This window comes from Zootoca vivipara, chromosome 1, assembly GCF_963506605.1.
Source record: "Zootoca vivipara chromosome 1, rZooViv1.1, whole genome shotgun sequence".
Lineage (NCBI taxonomy): Eukaryota > Metazoa > Chordata > Lepidosauria > Squamata > Lacertidae > Zootoca > Zootoca vivipara.
Window position 1 is genome coordinate 99,647,243 of NC_083276.1, and position 21,195 is coordinate 99,668,437.

Here is a 21,195-nt window from a genome sequence, read left to right on the forward strand (position 1 = left end):
TTCATGTGGCTTGCAACATAACAGCACCTTCATAACTGAGGAGGATCCAGCCTCTGAGTCTGCTTGAAATTCTGGTACATGCCACTCCAAACATGGGAAACCTGTCATCCTAGCATTGGATACTGAAATCTTTCAGAAGCCGGTTTTTATAAGACAGGGCTTGGCTAAAGACTGGATGACTTTCCACAAATATTTTCAGTGATATCAAGAGGCATGCCCTCTTTTGGCAATTTGAAGAGATTGTTGCAGAGAAGCACAAAATATTAGGGGGAAAACTTAGGAAGCATTTGTCATGAATAGGCGCACTCTGCACAACTTCAGTTATATCAGCATTTGGCCAAATCTAACTGGCTTACAACACTGTTGTGATGTCATGATTTATTTTATGATTTCCAATTGAATGCCACCATTTTATAAGTAAAATCCTAATCAATTTTAAGGGTGGGAGTGAAGGCTTGGCACATAGGGGAAAGCACTGGCAATAAGCAGACTCAAAAAGTGAACATGCTCAATAAATATATGGTTTCTATAAATATTTTATATATTCTCTCTCCTTAAGAATCAAGGGATTATTTCGTGCAACTTTAGATTTTTATTGGTGAAATAAATATGTAGAAATTAGATTGCAGCAATTTGATTATCATGGTATCTTTTATATTGAAGGGAGATCCCTTTTATAACAAAAATGCTATACCCTGTACATCTGTATTCATACATTCAGAGATATTCCTAGTAACCATCACATGAATGTATCCACAAAGTAATCTGAAGACACATCCAAATGATCTCAGAATCATGGGTATGGCATTAGATCATTTTGGCACTGGAATGTCTTTGCAGTATAATAATAATAATAATAATAATAATTTATTTATACCCCACCGATCTGGCTGGATTTCCCCAGCCACTCTGGGCAGCTTCCAACAGAGGACTAAAAACAGAATAAAACTTCAAACATTAAAAACTTCCCTAAACAGGGCTGCCTTCAGATATCTTCTAAAAGTCAGATAGTTGCTTATTTCCTTGACATCCAATGGGAAGGCGTTCCACAGGGCGGGCGCCACTACCGAGAAGGCCCTCTGCCTGGTTCCCTGTAGCTTTGCTTCTTGCAGTGAGGGAACCGCCAGAAGGCCCTCGCGCTGGACCTCAGTGTCTGGGCTGAACGATGGGAGTGGAGACGCTCCTTCAGGTATACTGGGCCGAGGCTGTTTAGGGCTTTAAAGGTTAGCACCAACACTTTGAATTGTGCTCCAAAACGTGCTGGGAGTCAATGTAGGTCTTTAAGGACTGGTGTAATATGGTCTTGGTGGTGACTCCCAGTCACCAGTATGGCTGCCACATTCTGGATTAGTTGTAGTTTCCGGGTCACCTTTCCTATGAAAAACGGAAAACAACAGTGTCTTGTGGCATCTTAGACTACTAACTTTATTCTTGCATAAACTTCCACTCTGACTAGGCATGGTGGGGGTTGTAGGTCAAAACAGCTGGAGGGCACTGTCAGAGGATGTTGTTGCGACTACTCTAGAGTAACGACGCTCCACATTATTGTCTTTAGACAGTTTTATTTAGTGCAGTCTATTTACAGTGGAACTGGTGTATAGAACATGTCTGCTTAGTCCGATGCAGAATCCGGCAATGGACCGCCCCTCGACTTCTTCCAGCATAAGAGTCTCAGGACGGCAAACCTCCTTCCCCTCCTTCTCCTGCGTAATTCCGGAACCGGAGGAAAGGGTCTACGCTCCATGTTTTCCTTCTCCCCCCCCCTTTCCCCCTCTCTCTCTTCCTCCCTCACGTGTAGCAGGGGCTCTTCTGTGTTGCCGGAGCCCTGCATCCCTCTTCCTCCTTCCTCACTGGACTCCTCCCCCTCCCCGCTGGCATTGCTGCTACATAGCTGCCAAGTTTTACCTTTTCTCGCGAGGAAGCCTATTCAGCATAAGGGAAAATCCCTCAAAAAAAGGGATAACTTGGCAGCTATGCTGCTATTGGAGGAGCTGCTCTTGATGATGGGAGGAGGATCCCTGGGATGATGGGAGGAGGATCCCCTTACCAAGCTGAAGAATGCTGTTTTATAGGATGAAATATATCGTCTTTAAAATAGCACAAAATCCAGGTTCACCCTCGACAGACCCGTTTGGGGAAGGAGTGAATATAATATTTAATGTTGTGCAGGTTACTGTATGGTTAGTTATACATGGCCCTCTGAGGATTCCTTCAGGCTTTGCCAAGAAACATTGATTACAGAAGTACTGTCAAAGGCCTCTACACCAATTTTCAAAATGTCATGCTCTGCTGGAAAGGTATGCGGAGACTATCTCTTGGTTTAAATGATGATCTTATAGCCACATTGTTTGAACATTTTAAACTGCTTCTATTGAATGGTTTCCCTCATAGGTTTGATTCATTTGGTTTCTGCTGACAAAGTTCCCATTATGGAGCACTCTTTTCATAATTTGTCAAAAATATATAGCAGAGATGAAGGAGGATGGAGCTAATTTGTAATCTGAGAGCACTAACCTGGTTATGCTGACATGCTCCATGATGAATGCCCTCAGCCAGCCAGAGGTTTACGGTCATGAAGCCCCCAAAAGCTGCACTAAGTACAATTTCGTTTTGTAAAACCGTGCCATTTACATGTGTTGTGAAGGGCTGGGGACAACTTATTCTTATAAAAACTACAATTTCCCCTTAAAATCAGAATTAAGCACTTTCCAATTTGAGGGAGGTCTGCTTTGTAAACCTTGGATGAAATACAAGGAGGTGGGGAAGGTTTTTCCAGAGGCAGGCTAACTGTAAATGATGTAAAACTGACTTCTAACATGATATAATGCAGCGATCAAATTATTTCCCTGAATACTTTGATATCATTAAGAACAGTGTAGCAGTAGATCTGTGCATTCCGGAATCTTGTGGAGCCTTTCTCTCTGTGATAAGGTGGTCTTACTACCCATCCCCACCTTCTGTCTGCTTCCTCACTGCTGCTGTGTAGAACACTGCAGTATGTACTCGCACAACATGAAGTTGTGCTGGCACTTCCACCCGAGCATCCATGCAGCCCTGGCCATGCCAGTGCCAGCAACATAAGCTATAGTGAGGGTAGTGTCAGGAGGGTGGTTCTATGGCTCGGCTACGCTACGCCAACCTAATGGGGTGTGCCATTGATTTCAGTGTTATATTCATACAACTAAAATTCATTGGATTAGGTCCTTATGCATTCCCTATATTGAGCAAAAACAAGGATGCCATGATTCAGGACATGTAAAATGAGGAAAATGCTGTTCCCTTGTCTGATTTCTCTTAAGTTAAATTTTCATAAACATTACTTAAATGGCAAAATTAACTTTACCACTTTCCCGCTACCAACCTTTTTACTTACATCAGGAGAGCTTATTTTGTGTTATGGCCTATGCTACTATTTTAATCCCCGCCCCTCTATCTTTGTCTTTACTAGATCAAGTTTTCGGTTCCCCTTTGCACAAAGTGTGTGAACTTGATGGCTCCACAGTCCCTAAGTTTGTAAAGACATGCATCAAAGCTGTTGAAGATCGAGGTGGGTAGTTTAACAGTCAACACTCTTTACCCCATTCCATAAACTGTATTTACAACTGAGGCTCTAAATTAATATCTCCAGCTTGATCAGGGATGCACAAGAGTTAAAAATTATGCTTTAGTACAACTCTAGCTGCATAACATTCTATCTTTCTATCATTTAGTTGCCACGCCTTTCTCACAGCGGAGATTCACTGGCACCTTTCCCCCCCTGAGGAGTCCCCAGCATTGCTCCAGTCCTGCAAAATATATGCCACTAGTAATAATTTCCATGGAAGTAGCCATGTTAGTCCACTGTTGCTATAAAAACAGAATTGTGGAACCTTAAAAACTTTTTTAAAAACGCTATATTATGGGTTAAACTTTCTGATGAAGTGAACTGCAGTCCACAAAATCTAATGCCGTAATTAATTTGCTAGTTTTCAAGGTGCCACAAAACTGTTGCTGTAAGTCACTATAGTAGGCCTATTGCAATTTGGGTATATTTGTTCTTGATTACTGGCAGAGCTCAAACCCATATTATTTACCTGCTACAATGAATCTTTCATTTCTTTTGTTCCTTTATTTCCTCCTTCTTTCTGCAACCATATATTTTTCAGCCTTTCCTTTCCAAGTGATTTTCAATGGAAGGTGGGGTTCCCCCCCCTTAAAAAAATTAAATTGTCGAGAACTGCAATGATTTGTTTGCATCATCTGTAAATGTTTGACATTTTCAGGATAATCACATGTACCCATGTGTTTTTGAAATAAGGACATCCAGTCTGTGTTGAGACTCTGAAATCAATAGAATCACACCAACAAAGCACCCATAAGCTTAATCACAAAGTAAAATACTCCTTAAAACTAATAAGTACCTGGCACGTTTATGACAGATGCAGTAATTGGTGTACCATTTAACCTGGAAATCCATCTTTTACATGTACGAAAGAAAAGCATTGGAGGCTGTATCAATGAAGCTTAAGACTTCCACTCGTGTAGTAATGGAACTTCTTGCCCTGTTCTCCTCCCATGCCTTCTATTCTGGGGGCTCCCTCAACCCTCCAGAGCAGATTGGAAGGGGGTGTATGGTGGACCTGTTGTACAAGTGGAAGTCCTTGTATGAATAGGATAACTTTGTTGGATACAACTCTAGGGAAATTAAGATTACCAGGATATCAAAAGAATTATCAGTGTCAGGAATAAGTAGTGTAGCTTTTGGAGGCTACTGGGTATGTATTTGAAGAAATATTTCTTTAAGATTTGATGGGTTTTTTGAACTGGCTGCTGGAGTTGTCCTTTTATGAGTATTTTGGTCCACGGCAATTAGCAGGTGATTGTTTAACTTCATGCATTAACAGCTTCACCTATTGATTTCTGCATATCTAACCACTGAAAAAAGAGGCTTTGGTAGTAGTGTTTTTCCTGGTTGGAAGGCTTAATCTAGGGATGAGGGCCATAGCTGCCAAGTCTCCCGTTGAAAAATCTGGGATCAGCAGCGGCACGGCACTGGAAGTTGCTTCTACGCATGTAAAAATATGCACTTTTTTGCAATTTCCCCTAATGTACAATTTTAAAAAGTCATTTCCCCCAACGTGTAATGCAGTTTTTATATTGTTACTTAAATGCCCCTTTGTGTGCACTTTTTAGTTGGAGAAATGCACCACAAAATTCAGAAAAGTGTGAAATTCAAAGGATAACTGTGCTTTGGTTTGCTTATTGGCTCAGGAAGTATGAATTAAGAAAGTTCATATTAAAATTCAAAGTGATCAGATCCCCACCCAACCTCCCATCCTTGGTATGATTATAATTCTGGTGGAATAAGAAGGCATAGGAAAGCATATTTTTGCTAAACCTGCCCAGCAGATGTTCTGCAGAAGTGCATGATCATGCTTTGATTTCTGTGCTTCCTTGCTTTTACTAGCTGTAACCTGTAACCAGCATGTGGCTTAAGCTAGTAGAGATGTAAATATTAACCAATCTCAGTGGCATGTGATTTAAACAACCACAACAACATTTTATCACTGTATTTATGACTTTGGAGTTCGTATACAATTCTCTATCATCATGGACTTGGATTATGATTCCTTTGCATTCATTTCCATTCTGTTTACTCAATGCGTTGTTTCCCCTAAATTCTGGCATAAACTAGCATAGGATGGCAGTAATTTATGTGAAGCTAAATCCAATGTTTATGAAAGCTTCTGATGACATTTTAGACTCGGGTTGGTATTAGGAAGCAGCATGTGGAGGTGCCAAGTCTCCCGGCATGGCTGGGACTCAACAGATTTGAAGCCCTCCTCTTAATGGCCAGATCTGCCTTCAGCCAAGTTATTCAACTGCAGAGTCATGGGAAATACTTACGTACCAATTATGGAAAAGGCACATTTAATGAAAACTGTATGTTTACTTCCATAGTCTTAGTGAGGTGGCCTAAATTCTCCACGCAGAATCTGTACACATCTCTGCCCCATCTACACACTATAACTGTACTCAGAAACTTCAACACATTTCATTTAAGCTGAAGCATTATTTTTTATGAAGAAATCTAACCTTAGAATGAGGAGGGCCAAATAATTTAAACATATTTCAAGGCAGTCGTGCCAGTTTTTGTTGGTTGCATTTGTTTCCATTTAACAGTTGAATGGGGTAATTCTGCTATCACTTTGTGGAGGTTCTTGTAACACTCAGTGATCAGTGGGAGCAGTGTTTATATATCAAATGTTATCATGTGAGCATTGAATCATTGTTATCATGTGAGCATTGAATCAGTTTAAATTCCAATAATTTGGCTGAACGTGTTTGTGGATCTGGCTTTTGCAAGTTTATTCAGCTAAACCAGTGTCCAGTCGAGCATGACATACTCTGTGTTCCGGATGCAACTATAACTTACATAGGGAAAGTGTTAAGTTAAGAGCTAAGGATGATACTGAATTGTCTGTCTGCTGTGGCTGCATATTATTGAGATGACAACATATTTCTATTTGTGTAATATAAGCCAAAAGTCATATGGGGCATAATAAAATAAAATTAGGTAAAGGACTTAAAATTTATTAGCCAGTAATTTCAAACCAGGGTTTCATTTCAGTAATCTGTTGTAATGGCCTTCCAGTTATCTCTCACCACTTGGATTACTTGTACCTTTAGGTATTTAGGCCCCTCTATGAATTCATCACACAAAAGGGGTGCCATGAGCACAAGAGGGCAGGAGTACCTGATGTATTCCCTCACAACATCACCTGGTTTCCCTGGCACCTTACATGTCCATACATAGAGCACAGACATCTGCAAATGGGAAGTCTATGCACATAGACTGTGATGTGTGTAGGCTTCCATGGGATCAGGAATGCTGTACTGGCATGGTTTATGATCCCATGGAAGTCAACATTCGTGGGCTACTAAAAAGAGTGCAGAAAAGTAATTCTGCACATGCTTTGTAGTACAGTGGAACCTCGGTTTATGAACACCTCGGTTTATGAATTTTCGGTTTATGAACGCCGCGGACCCATCTGGAACGGATTAATTCATTTTCCATTACTTTCAATGGGAAAGTTTGCTTCAGTTTATGAACGCTTCAGTTTATGAACAGACATCCGGAACCAATTACACCCATGCTTCAGTTTATGAACGCTTCAGTTTAAGTACTCCGCGGACCCGTCTGGAACGGATTAATCCACTTTCCATTACTTTCAATGGGAAAGTTTGCCTCAGTTTATGAACGCTTACTCCGCGGACCATCTGGAACGGATTAATTCACTTTCCATTACTTTCAATGGGAAAGTTTGCTTCAGTTTATGAACGCTTCAGTTTATGAACAGACTTCCGGAACCAATTGTGTTCATAAACCGAGGTACCACTGTATTGCAATGCAGCCTTGTTGCTCAATAAAGTTGGTGTAGTGTAGTGGCTCAGAGTGTGAACTGGTAAATTTGAACATTTATATTCATATTTTTCCATGTTAATTCACTGTTAATTGAATTCAGCTGTGAGCCATGTAGGGACCATATAATTAGGCAGTGACCAATCGAGTGCAGTCCCACAAGCAGGGCTCAAAGGCAGCAACTCTCTCCTGGTGTTGATCTCCAATGACTGGTATCCATTGTCTCTGAACATGGAGATTCCATGTAGACTTCGCTTATGAGGATGCTTGCCTCCAGACATGTCATATTTTTGGGAATAAAGTGCCGCCTAATGTGGCAGATTATCACACTCAATGCTTTAGTAGCAGAAGGCTACAATTCTATGATTTCAACTCAGTGGGACTTTCTTCTGAATAAACATACTTATTGCTCTGCACAGTCTTTGTGGTCCCATACAAATTATTTTTGTTGATCTGATTTAGACTAGTGCAAAGGAATGATACCATTTCATTTAACTTGGGATCCCTCTAATGAAAGCTAATGACACTCCATGTTGTCTTCTATTCCCAAATCTTTGCTGTCTATGTTTGCAGGCATGAAAGATTTATTAATCATTGGACATTGCTACACTGCTGATTTCCTTTCTCAAGCACAAGATGCTATGGCAGGAATTATATACAAAATTGCATATTTGTCTCCATGCCAAAAAGTCATCCTGAGATCTGTAACGCTGTATAAAGATTTAAGAAAGACCTTTAGTCCACTTCAGAGAAGGTCCCTAGCTTTAAAAACTTTTATCTCTCAACTTTCCTTCTTAGCAGCTGTTCTATTTTTTTGCTGTCATTTGTTTGACAGCATCCAGTTATAGGTTCCGATGTCTGTTTAAAGAAACAAGGAGGCTGTTGGCTTTAAAATCCCCTTACTGCTTGTGTGTTCAACATTTTCCCAGGCTTTTCTGCATAGTTTGCCAAGCAGAGGGACTGACCTTTTGTAGCAAACCCTTTTTCATTTCTAAATGTTCACTTTGATTTTTGTCCCATTTTATGCTCATTCCAAACTGTTTACAGCCCACTAAAAATGACTGTGAATTATATGTTTGTGCAATGGGTTCCTTTTGTGGTTGGAGAGGAATGTTTACTTTGTGCAATTAGTTATCTTTGGGTAGATTACAGTGACCTGGAAAAAAGGGGGCTAAGATTATTATGGTACCTTAAGTATTTCCTTTTGTTATCTCCTGTGGCGGTAGTCTAATATGTTATCTACTGTGTTCTGAACTAATCACGTCATACGGAGCAGAAGACGAGAGCTTATATAAGTATTCTTTTGTATCACCTTTAAACATGGAAAAAAATTAATTTGTTTCCTCTCCCATCCCCCCACTCCCCCGCAAAAATAATAATGTTATAGGCGATTTGGAGTGCTTAACTTTTGTGTCTTTTAGGCTGGAAACAGACAATAGTGAATTGATAGAGTATTGAAGGTGGTTTGAAAAAGGGGTATTGCTGTTTGTGATATGTACAGTCACCCCGGTAAATAGGTTTTGCAGTATTGTTTCATAAACCTGCAGAAGCTGTCTGACCAGCTGTGACAATGGTACAAAGAAATATGTGTATGCAGCAGGGAAAGTGAAGCCACTTTCAAACCACTTTCACCTCTTTCAAAAGTCAGTGTCTGTCTTCATCCTGAGGCTCAATCTCAGAACGTCTAGCATAACACCACCACAATTCTGAAAGCATGATGCTAAAAGACTTGTATTATATTATCAAATGCTGCACTTCCATTGTATGAAGCAGTGGTGTCAAAAGATCTGTCTCATGGGCAGCGATGCTGTCAATAGTGTGTGCCAACAGGGAGACCTGTTAATGGTGAGACTCACCATTTCCAAGAAACCCTCATCACTATTCTTTGGCATTACAAATTTGAATTAGCAATTATTTAATCATTTTCAACATTCTCTTTTTTACTTTTAACACAAACTGTCTCTGAAAGTACAAGGTAGAAACATTTATTTGATTATAAAATGCATTGTAAATAAATGAATTGACATGGATCCAAACTTGGCATTCTGCAGCCAGAAGGTCGTCTTACATCCATGAAAAGTTTTTGTTTGAGCAGAGGATCCTGTTGATATAAAGGGAGAGATTACTTTTGCCAACTATCACTTCATCCTGCACTCTTCCCCCAATCCCAGAGGCCCTGTCAGCTCTCCAGAGCAGATTTTCCAAGGGCTCTGGGGACTTCAGAAGGAAGTGGGTATCTGATGGTGGAAGTGGGAGAAATTACTTTTGCAGAAGCAAAAGTCGGAGGCCCAAGCCATCAGGTTTTTAAAATGCAGGATACCTCCAAAGAAAAAGATATGGCCCTTTCCCCCAGGAGATATTTATAGATAATTCTTAAACAAAGTGGTCATATGAGAAGATGAAAAAGAACATATTAATGAAGTTTCAACATGACTGCTTAACTGTCCAATCGTAAGCATGTCTACTTGAGTAAGTGCTTCAGAATATCAGTGGGGCTTACTCCAAGGTAAATTGAGTTATGTATGATTGGAGCCTTAATCTGATTATGCTGTAGAGGACTCCAGACAAATTATGCTGTCCATCCATATTATGTTATATTGTTGTGATTTGAAACCTTTCCACTGAAGAACACTCTCCCTAGGGATCTTTTTGAAATTCCCCAGTGAATTCTGTAACATATCACTTGATCTAGGGGAGAAATGGCTATATGGAGAAAAGTCAGAAATAGTACGAGGAACAAAATGACCATGCTGTACTGTGATAGATTTCAGGTGCAAGGTTGGTGGAGGTGAGGCTGCCTTTTTCTGAATAGACTAGAAGTCTTGTGTCAGCAGGGTAAATTATGCCCCAGTCCTTTAATATGTCCCTGAGAGGACTAAGTGTCTAGTTTACAAAAATGTCCTTTCCATAAACTGGAAACTAAAACTAGTGTAGTAATGTCACCTTTAAATCATGAAAGATTGGAAGAAAGGTAGATATTGCCAAAAAGAAAGAAAGAAAGAAAGAAAGAAGAATGACAAATTTTCTAGCTGTCTGAAGATTTTTCAGTAAATCATATTTTACACAGCTTTCCACACAATTCAATGCCTCTTATAAATTTAGTGCTGCCCTAAGGCAAGTATTTATATATATTTTTGCTCTGATCCTATAAAAGACTCCTTATACTTCCTGTTTTCCAGGTACTTTAACCTATAAGTTCTCTGTCTCCTTTACAGTGGCTTGTGATGACTGTAGATATCACTTGATTACACTAATGTGTAGAACTGCTGTCACTGACTAGCTTTTCACTCTTTTTTATGATATCAGTTACTAGACAACAGCAACTGTTAATGTCACTTAAAATGGTAGCCTCTACTTGCCTTCCAAGCGTCAGTAGTGTTAGGCATCCATATCACAATGCAGGATGTCTCAATTTTTGTTCATTTTATTGCACTATTTCCAGAGCCTGTTTGTGGCAGTGTGGTGCCACAGCCCTAAGAGCAATTGTAAGGGTGACTCCCTACAGGGAGCCAGCCCCCATCATCCTAACGTCCACCTCACCAAGCACAGGGAGCAGCAGTGGGTCTGAAGCAGCCAGGGGGGAGGGGAAAGACTCAGAGGGAGAGAGAAGCCTGTGTGCGGAACGATGGGAAAGCTCAGGAGAGGAGAGATGTAGGCAAGGGCTCAAGGATGCTGGAGATCCCTTCCACCGCCTTGACAGGGAGGAGGCTGAGAGGGCATCACTCCTTCCGGCACAAGAGTTAAGGAGAGCACCGTGACGCAGGTCACGGGGGAGGCATTTTGGGGTGCCCCGACTACTTTGCTGGCATAGGAACAGACGTACGCCATTGCTGGATTGTGATTCGGAATGAGAGGTCATGTTTTAAGCTGTCTCTACACTGTAAATACTTTGCAAATAATCTAGCAACCAGGTATTATTGAAGGGGAATAACATAATGACCGAAAGGCTGAAATCTTCAGCTTAGAATCACAGCGCTAGTGGTGCCATCACCATCCCTTCTGATCCAGCAGTACCTTCACTGATTGCACCCCTTAATTTCCAGTGTCTGAATAGTTAACTGTGTCTCTAAGAGATTGTTCTCAAGAAGGGCGTTGTGCATTGTGTTAGCTACCACTGTGTGCTTCTTTTTGGAACATTCTCTCCTCTACACACAATCCTTTTCCTTATAAACACATGACTTTATCCATAAATTTGAAATATATACAGATATGGGGCTTTTTACAAGTTAATTTGCTAACTTCTTATCTTTTTACTATTGCTTTTGAGCAACACTTTCACTAACATTTGTTTCTTTTCCCATGCCTTCAACTTTATATAATGTTTCCAGTTACCTTCTAGAACAGTGCCCTGAAAGTCTAGAGATCATGTTGCTCTGCGAGATGATCTGAGCTCTTAGTTCTGCTAATTTTGTAGCATACATTCTTTCCCACTTTGTGATAATCTATTATACTTGGATCCAGTCAGGCACTAAAAGCTAATACTTCATGAAAAAATGTGCATTTTGTACTGTTTAACTTTTGATGAGATCCTTGAAGTCTTTTATGATTCTGTCTTGTTCCAAGAAAATTTCTGCTCCTTGTTTTTATATGTGTGTAAAAGGAAGAGGAGCAAAACAAAAATGATAGAAAATGCATGCTATTTTAGCTATTCAGTAGATAGCTTACTTTCTCAAGGAACTTTTTTTTGGGGGGGGGCATATATTTATTATCAGCCATTGACTTTATTGCTCTGATGAATACAAACGAAAATTGGCTAAGCACATTCCAAGCGATTTTGACTTGGAAGTTTGTGATATAAAAAGATACTTGCAACTTCTGAGTAGAAATTAGGAGCAAATGAATGCAGTGCAAATGTCTTGGCAGTGATTTCTCTAGGAGTTCTGTCTTCTGACTCATTTAATCCCGCTATAGCCACCTTTCTCAGAGCAAAAGCCAGTTAATAGTTTTGTGCAAGGTCCAAGTTACAATTGGCTCAGAGGGATATTTTCTCTGGGGCCTCTGTGTCTGTGAAAAAGCCACACTCTGCGTCAGGTTTTTGTTTTTTTAAAATCTAGCATCAGGAGGAAATGTCTAAAAGGGCGTAATGTACAAATTAGAGGGGAAACAGAAAAGGAAAGAGGAAAACAACATATTATGGAGGTATAATTTGAAATTCATGAAGAGTAGAATGTAAGCTATGTTAAGAAAATAATAATAAGAGGACTACAGGAAAAGCCTTTGAGGCAGTTGCCATCTTTTTCATAGTTACCTGATACCTGCCTCATTGACTAATTCGTTCCAGAGAAATGTATCCCATGCTAGTAAAAGAAAGCATTAATAGGCTGAGCCCTGCCAGTAAAAACAAGTGGTTACTGCCTGTTCAGGACAGTAACATTTGCTGTGACAGGACTAAGTTCATACCTGGGAACACTCCAGTGCTTTGCTGGCATTGCAGAAGGAAGGCGTTTAACTCCACTGGTCTTTCTTTCTTTCTTTCACATTTAAAATAAGCCTGTTGGTAACCATTTAGATTAAATACACAATATTTAAAAAGAGACAAAAATTTCTTCTTTTAGCAATAATAGCAGCAGGGAACCCTGAACAAGATGGGGGCTACGATCTATGGGTTAAGCCTTCCCCCTGAGCACCAGTCCCTCCCAAAATTGCCCCCCCACAAGCTGTTGTTTATCTCAGCAGGGAATCTTCCATTGGCACCAATAAAATCCTTCCTCCCAGGATTAACAGTAGTCTCCATGGCCTTTTCAGTGGTTGTTTTCCATTTGCAGAATCCCCTCCCTAGTGGGATGTGTCAGCTTCCTTCATTATTAACTTTCAAGGAAATTTGCAAAACATTCCTGTTTCCCCAGGTATTGGGTGACTGGCAGCCATGAGAGTACTGGATGAAATAATGGTTTAAGTTTAAATTGCTTTTAATTGTATTATTTAATAGACAATTTTAACTGCTTTAGTTGTTTTTTTGTTTAGGAATTGTGGATGTTTTTACCACCCTGGGCTCCTTTGGAAGTAAGGTTGAGATATAAATTCAATAAGTACACACAGGTCCCACTGTCCAAACACTCGTTCTACCAAAAAAAAAGTCTGTGTGTGGTATTGTAAACAAATAGCCTTAATCAAGCCTTACTTTTTGGGTTTTGCTAGTCCATGACATCTGTTTCACCAGAAAGCATGGTGAGGGGGAGGTATCAGACAAATAAGAGCATTTTCCCCTTGTTGCCTTTTGCAAGGTTTCAGAAGGCCTCCCCACCCCCCATCCCATAATTTTGGGCTCAAATGCCATGGTCAGGAATTCATTAGAAATTATCCCATAGGAATCAATGGAAATTGTCGACACGTTATGCAAACACACATCTTACAAACAGTCTACTGAGTATGCATAGTGCTTGGTTAGTGGGATCTGTGCGTAATAATAATGCTGTTGTGTAATTTTGAGATCTGGATTTGATGCTCTTATGGGAAGCCTCTCATTTAAGGTGAGCAGCTGTAAAGGAGGACAGCGTAGCAGGTTCTCCAACTATTAAAATCTGTCTTCCATGGAAGGGTTTCATTTACTGTATTCATTTTAACTTTATCCCTGTAGCAGCAAAGTGCTGGATCTCAGAAGTAGGGATGGGCAAGAAAATCATTTTGATGATAAACGGCCTAATCCACCTTCCTTGAACTAATATGCAAACTGAACTGAACTTGTCCTGCAAAATTCATATTGAATTTTGTGATGCAGTTCTCCAACCAGTACAAAAATTGCAGGTGTATAGGGAAATGTGTATGCATTTATGCATATAAATGCAGTGAATATAACACCCAAAAATGCATTTTGTATGGAGAACTTGCTTGCAAAATCATGTATATTAGTCAAAACTGCATACAGAAATGACTATAGGTTAATGAGGGAAATTGCAATTATCTAATGTGGAGAACTGAATTTAAAAATGGAAAAATGTCAAACTGAAACTGATAGATTGGTCTACCCCTACTCATGAATTAAGTTTCAGAGCAATTTTGGGAGTATACAATAAATATGTCTAGGGTTGTGTACTCTCTGGATGGCAGGAATAGAGGCCCATGATATCATACACATCCACCTACCCATTATAAATCCCCGCCAGACTCATTCACCCACTTCTATGTGCAACCCACTTCTATGTGGCAACCACATCTGCAGTCTGGAAATAGTCTGATGAAATATGTATTACCACAGCCACATCATTGGGTCACATATAACCAAGCACTCCAGGATTCAGCCACAAGCCTCATTTGATGCTGGAATGAGAAATCTGTAGGTAGCTTTGCCTACTCTTTGATGTACAGATATTCTCCGTTTCTTTCACCAGTGAAATAAAATCACACCAAAATGACACGGAAGAGAAATATACAATTTGTGTCTCCTATTACTTCTGTTGATGTTGTTTGAATGGAGTTTCTTTAAACTGATAAGATGCTCTATAACATAATAAACCTTCCTTATACATACTACTAGCATTGGGGCTGCGGTGACACCTCTGAGGAAGCTTGCATGGTATAGTAAGAGGAAGCTTATGTGTCATTTTTGCACTGCAGAAGCCTTTATGTCAGGCATCCCCAAACTGCGGCCCTCCAGATGTTTTGGCCTACAACTCCATGATCCCTAGCTAACAGGACCAGAGGTTGGGGAAGATGGGAAATGTAGTCTAAAACATCTGGAGGGTCGAAGTTTGGGGATGCCTGCTTTACATTGACTTGGATAATTGTCAGCGCAATTGAGGAAAGAGTAGCAAATCGGAATCTAAGACTTCTATATACTTAAGATGCAAAAAGTTTGAAACTGAACAGTATGTGTTTGTGAATGTTGGCTTGTGCATAGACATCTTAGTCCCATTGACCTCAGTGGAAAATAAGCTTGTTCTGAAATGGCTCAAAGTCGAAAGAAATGTGTTTCCTAAAGAGCTGCCCAGAGAAGCCACTAGAACAAAAATTATCCCAGCACAAACTATTTCAGGGTTCTCTAACTTTTGTTATTGCTTTGAGCTATGCTTTGGCACATAATTTGGCAGCTGAAATGTTCTTTCAAAACCTTACACGTATGTCTATATATTTCTCAATTGGTATGTGATCCATTTTTTTGCTTTAACACTGGATTATCAAGTGTGTTTCAGATTCAGAAGTGGATACCCACAAATATTAATCAACAGCTACTTTTGTTTTGTCTGTACTCCTTCCTGTTCACAGTGTTGTCACACGAACTATTCACATAACCTCATTAACAAAGCCAAAGCACTCATCCCCTGCCATTCATATAACATATTCATTTAAACCATTTATACCTCAGCAAGCCAAAGGCAGATAACAACACATGTTTAGACAGTAATTTAACAATTTCTAAAAGTCTGACAACAATAAATATATCAAAACAGCCATAAAATATCAAAAATAGGGGAAATAGTTTTTTTTAAAAAAATACTAACACAATAAAAAAATCATTTAGTCATAGCAATGAATACCACCTAAAAACTTCCAAAATAGGTTTCTGACCCTCCCACAGGGATGATGAGGTGGGTCTCCCATCAAGGAGTTCCAGCCTTTGGGTATAGCCACTAACAATCATTTTCCTTGGTGCCAACTAGGTGTATTTCTGTGGATGTTGAGACATGGTGGTTGAAACATTCATCTCAGAATCACTGCCTCAAAGTCCTCCCTCTTCACATGCAGTCATTCCTAATAGCAGCTCAAAGCATCTTTGATTAGGTCCTTTGCATTAGCAGTGTACATTATCACATCATGATACCAAGCAGCCAATATTTTCAGGAAGCTCGTTGCAATAGAAACAAAAACCTACAACTCCTTCATCCAATAGCTAGAGCAGTTTCAAAGACTGTGCCCTGCTCTATTTAACTCACAGGGTTTTCAAATTAGTTTTGGGAAGGAGGGTCTTATGTGTAAAATCACTGTCTGCTGATTTACATGTACTGTACAGTACTTTAATTGGGTCACCTCTGTCAAATTTCCATTTATATTATAATTATCCAATAATAATAATAATAATTTATTTATGCCCCTCCCACTCTGGGCGGCTTCCAACCGAATATTAAAAACAGTACAGCATCAAACATTAAAAACATCCGTAAACAGGGCTGCCTTCAGTTGTCTTCTAAAAGTAAAATACAGTAGTTGCTTATTGCCTTGACATCTGGTGGGAGGGCGTTCCACAGGGCGGGTGCCACTACCAAGAAGGCCCTCTGTCTGGTTCCCTGTAACCTCACTTCTCGCAATGAGGGAACCGCCAGAAGGCCCTCGGTGCTGGACCTCAGCGTCCGGGCTGAATGATGGGGGTGGAGACGCTCCTTCAGGTATACAGGACCGAGGCCATTTAGGGCTTTAAAGGTCAGTACCAACACTTTGAATTGTGCTCGGAAACATACTGGGAGCCAGTGTAGATCTCTCAGGACCGGTGTTATGTGGTCCCGGCGGCTGCTCCCAGTCACCAGTCTAGCTGCCGCATTCTGGATTAGTTGCAGTTTCTGCGTCACCTTCAAAGGTAGCCCCACGTAGAGTGCATTGCAGAAGTCCAAGCGGGAGATAACCAGAGCATGCACCACTCTGGTGAGACAGTCTGTGGACAGGTAGGGTCTCAGCCTGCATACCAGATGGAGCTGGTAGACAACCACCCTGGACACAGAATTAACCTGTGCCTCCATGGACAGCTGTGAGTCCAAAATGACTCCCATCCATATACTGGCTTCAGTTTCCTATTTGAGTATCCTTTTGTATGTATTCCTATGAACACACACATTAATCTTAAAGGTATGCTATCTGAAGTTCTACTAAGCTATAGCCTGGCTTAGCATGATGTGCAGACCACGTTGTTGGGGCTCCATAAAACTGTGCCTTCACTTCTTCCAGGGCTTTTTTTTTGGGGGGGGGGACTCACAGTAACTCAGTTCACCTCTCAGGTGGGCATCATTGCCATTCTAAGAGAATGTGGGAGGTTTCCATGGAGAATTCCGGCATTCATCGAGGATGCCCTCTTTGTGTGCTACTGTCTGGAAGATGCAACTCTTAAGCTATACGAATGAGAATATGTTACAGCTGGCTTTTACTGGAATGGTTTGCACTCTCCTTCAGTTGTGTAGCCAGCAGGGAGTTGTCAAGCTACATGTGTTTTCAAACTTCTTCCCGTTAAATCAGGGATCCAAGTACAAAGCGCAGCACTCAGGGGTATCATGTGGACCTCGGCAACACTCTGGAGGGCTTGAGGATCTGTAAAGAGGTAAACGGATTACAGAGACACATACATGGAAAATATTCCTCCATGAGAGATATCATCTAGCATTTTTAAACGTTGCTTAACTCTTTCAGGGCATTAATCTGTGACAGAAGAAGAGGAGAGATTTATTCTCCTGCTTTTTGCAATAAATATCAGTCAGCTGTGCTTTACTGCTGAGCTGTGTGATTTTCATAGGGAAACAGGCACAACTGGAACTGAAGGAACCTTAAACTGTCCTTTTCACTGTCAAAGGTATTTAGCTCCTCTCAGTTGGCACACAACAAATCTCCAGCTAGTGGTTATATCTCACTCCTGTCTGAGGTATGCCTGGTTTCAATCTGTGTGTGGTCAGAAATTTAGATTTTTTTTTCAAAAAACCCTCAATGATTTAACTATTTTTACCCATGCTGTTGTAACTTCAGCAATGGATTATAATACACTCTAGAGACCCTGAGTATCATTCAGAAAGGCCTCTGTAGAGGTTAATCATTTCCTCCCTCTTAGGATCTACAATGGCTAACAGTTGGTTTTTCAGTGTAAGGCCAGATGTTACTATAACACACTCAGTGACCTCACTGTAGACCTGTCAACATTACCTCTTTGGAAATTAGATTGCCACTGTTAAAATTGATTTGTATCCCAGTCACTCTGAATCTTGCCCACTGCTTCAGTTTGTTGCTATCTTTTGGCTTAGCAACTGTATTGCTTTCTTCACTGAGGATTTCTAAATAATCATATTGTCAACGAAGAGGAAAGCTTTCTGCAAGAACTAAGATATGAAGACTAAAGCCACACTTCTTGTTAGATTTGAGTCCAAGCTAAGCTTTGCAAGAGTACAATTAGACATTGCGTGGCAGAGAACAGCAAAGAGTTCATTGCACTGGTTTTTATAAAACCGTATTGTTTGTTGCAAGATTTGCTGAAAGCCAAAACTAAAAGTAAAAAAAACCCAAACCAAATGCATTTGTGCACCCACTCACAGTGACTCTTCCCCAAGGAGCAAGGCCTAAGATATGAAGATGAACAAATTGGATAGGGCAACATTCTGAGATTTAAAAAATTGGCTACAGCTTTGATTCCATATGTAGGTTTGATTTGGCTTAGACATTGGGTGTATATCATCCCTCATCCCTAGTGGAGGGCTGACACGTGACAGGGTTGAGCCTAGGATTAATGGGTCTGCCATGAGACACAGGTCTACATGGATGGCCTTCCCAAGCTGTTGAAGGAAGCTCTATGGCCCTTCTTCCAGATGCCTTGGCTTTTGGACAGACTTCTGACTAGACCCCGCTAATGGGGTCCTGTTATTGCACTGTTCAAAGATGGGGGTGATACACCACTTCACCCCCCCCCCACATGCTGTTAGACTAAAAAGGTTCTACCCAATGCCTTGACCGCCAAAGTTGTGACTATTGTCATGGGGAAGGCAAAACCTGCAAATGGGGCCAATCTGTTTGCTGGCAAATACCTTCCCAGCTTCAAAAACAGCAACCATTATAGAACCACAGCAAAGCCAATAAATGCAGTGCCCTAGGAAGGAAAAGGTTAACATACAAAACCCATAGCATTACTGAATCAGGTGGGAAGAGAGGGATGTTATTTGGCCGACTACAGTCCCTAGGGTCGGGTGCTGCTAGCCTTTATAGGCTGGGGGGTGGACTGGAGTGAAGCCTGCTCCCCTCTGGTCTGCTCACAAGCCCCACCCACTCAGCCCAGCCAGAATTCAAATGGACAGGTGGCTTGAAAGCCTGCCAACCCAAGCAGGCAGCCCAGGAATTCCGCAACATCTGGCTTTGTGCATGTGAAGACTGGCTGCATGTACTGTCTTGCCCCAAAGCTATGGGCTTGTACCTCCTTAGTTGAAAAGCTCTCCATGCCAGTGGTAATAATGGAAGTGGGCTGCAGGTCTTTGGTGTATTAAAAATAAGCAAACATGTTCCTATTTTCATCTATGAAATGCTGGTGGGCATGGTTGGTATTGTTGACTGGTTGTGTTGTTAGGCAACACAGTGGTTGTGTTTCTCATGTCTTTGTGACTGTTTGCAAAACAGCTCAGTGGGCTGTTGTGGACTGCTGTACATGGAGCACATTGACCGATTCTATAATGTTGAAGAATCTGCACTCCTATCTTTATACATCCTAAAGTGGGACCATAGAAGCATACTTGTTTTTTGTTAGATTATGGTGGACTTGGCCATGCAAGGACATACTAGCTTCGTACCAAAGTGTTCAATGATTTGTTAGTGTCTTGAGGACATAATTTTGCCATTAAAGCATTATCTCAAAAGGCATTAAGCCTGGATCCTTGTTATGTTAATATACACTATAAAGTAAAAGAAAAAAAATTGTCTTAAATTCAAATTGCCATTCCTGCTCAATCAAATTGCTATCATTTATACTTTTTGTTTAGGCTCAGTAGAATGTTATGTTCTTCCTTCATCATAACACTTGGTAATTTTAAAAGTAAACAGAAATAAATTAGGTGATAAATATTTTTCATTAATAGTAGTGTTTTTTTAAAGAATCTTGTCTTTTTAGTCACACCATAGAACTTGTCTTCAGCAGTGTGTTCATTTGAATCATCCGATTTTTCTGCTGTGTGGCCCTCAGACAAAACAAGTCAAATTCGCTGTAACATCTAACATATAGATGACAAGATTTGTAATCAAACTGTGGATGTTTCCTTTTTAAAAACATGCACACACCTCTACATATCTTAAAGGAAATTTGGGTTGCTTTTTTTTGTCTTCTTTTGCTTAAAAAAAAGAAAATTCTAAAGGTTTTGTTGAAAGAGTAGGATTGCTTTGTTTCTGATCCCAAGATGAGTGAAAGAAATGTTTGAGAAAGATCACTTTACAGTGAGATTCATACTGAAATGTGATGACTGTGATTCAAGCCAAGCCAAAAATTACAGCTCAGAATTAGAAGGGATAGACATGGCTTGGGAATCCATTTTCCCACATTCCTGAATCTCAATCATCCCAGCTAATGTTTAAAAGAAAATAAGAGTGGGAAACAATGAGGTCATTTTGTTTGGCTACAAAAATTGGGGAGCCGGGGGTAGAGAAGAGAAATATTTAAAAAACCAAGAAACAAACTCCCCTAATCATAAAACATAGCACATATATTTATCAGGGGCAACTGCTCATTTATAGTGAAAACGCCTCAAGAATGATGGCACTTTCATGGCATAATCTAACATTTTTTAAAAAGCTTCAAAGTGTATGTTTTGTAGTTTGTCACAATAAACCTTCAATAGAAGTCTTGCTGACACCACTATTGCTAATGTTCTTTTTGATTCAACTGAAAACTCGCTATGCGGAAGCAGTGGTACATAGCAGAAGTCAAATTAAGACCTAGGCAAAGTTGATTTGTATATTTTAAGTGCAAGTCTGCATGCTGATGAGCAGTCTACTGTTTAAATTCTACTTTCTGGATGGCCGTCCTTATTCCTTGTTCACTGATAGCTAAGCAAACATTCAGACATCAAGCAGTGTGGAGAGGATCAAAGAAAATGATGTGACTTATCTGTACACTGAGGATCAAAATACAGCTA

The 21,195-nt window shown here is 40.4% G+C and overlaps 1 protein-coding gene across 2 annotated transcripts in view; it reads left to right on the forward strand.

Annotated features, from left to right (window-relative positions):
- Positions 1-21,195, forward strand: part of ARHGAP15 (Rho GTPase activating protein 15) — a 375,586-nt gene that overhangs the window by 217,850 nt on the left and 136,541 nt on the right. Inside the window, exon 10 of one of the 2 annotated variants that reach the window (XM_035130887.2) lies at positions 3,449-3,547. The exons of the other annotated variant lie outside the window; for it this stretch is intronic. Coding sequence (XP_034986778.2) covers positions 3,449-3,547 — 99 coding nt within the window. The remainder of the gene's footprint in view (positions 1-3,448; positions 3,548-21,195) is intronic. 2 annotated transcript variants of the gene reach the window in all.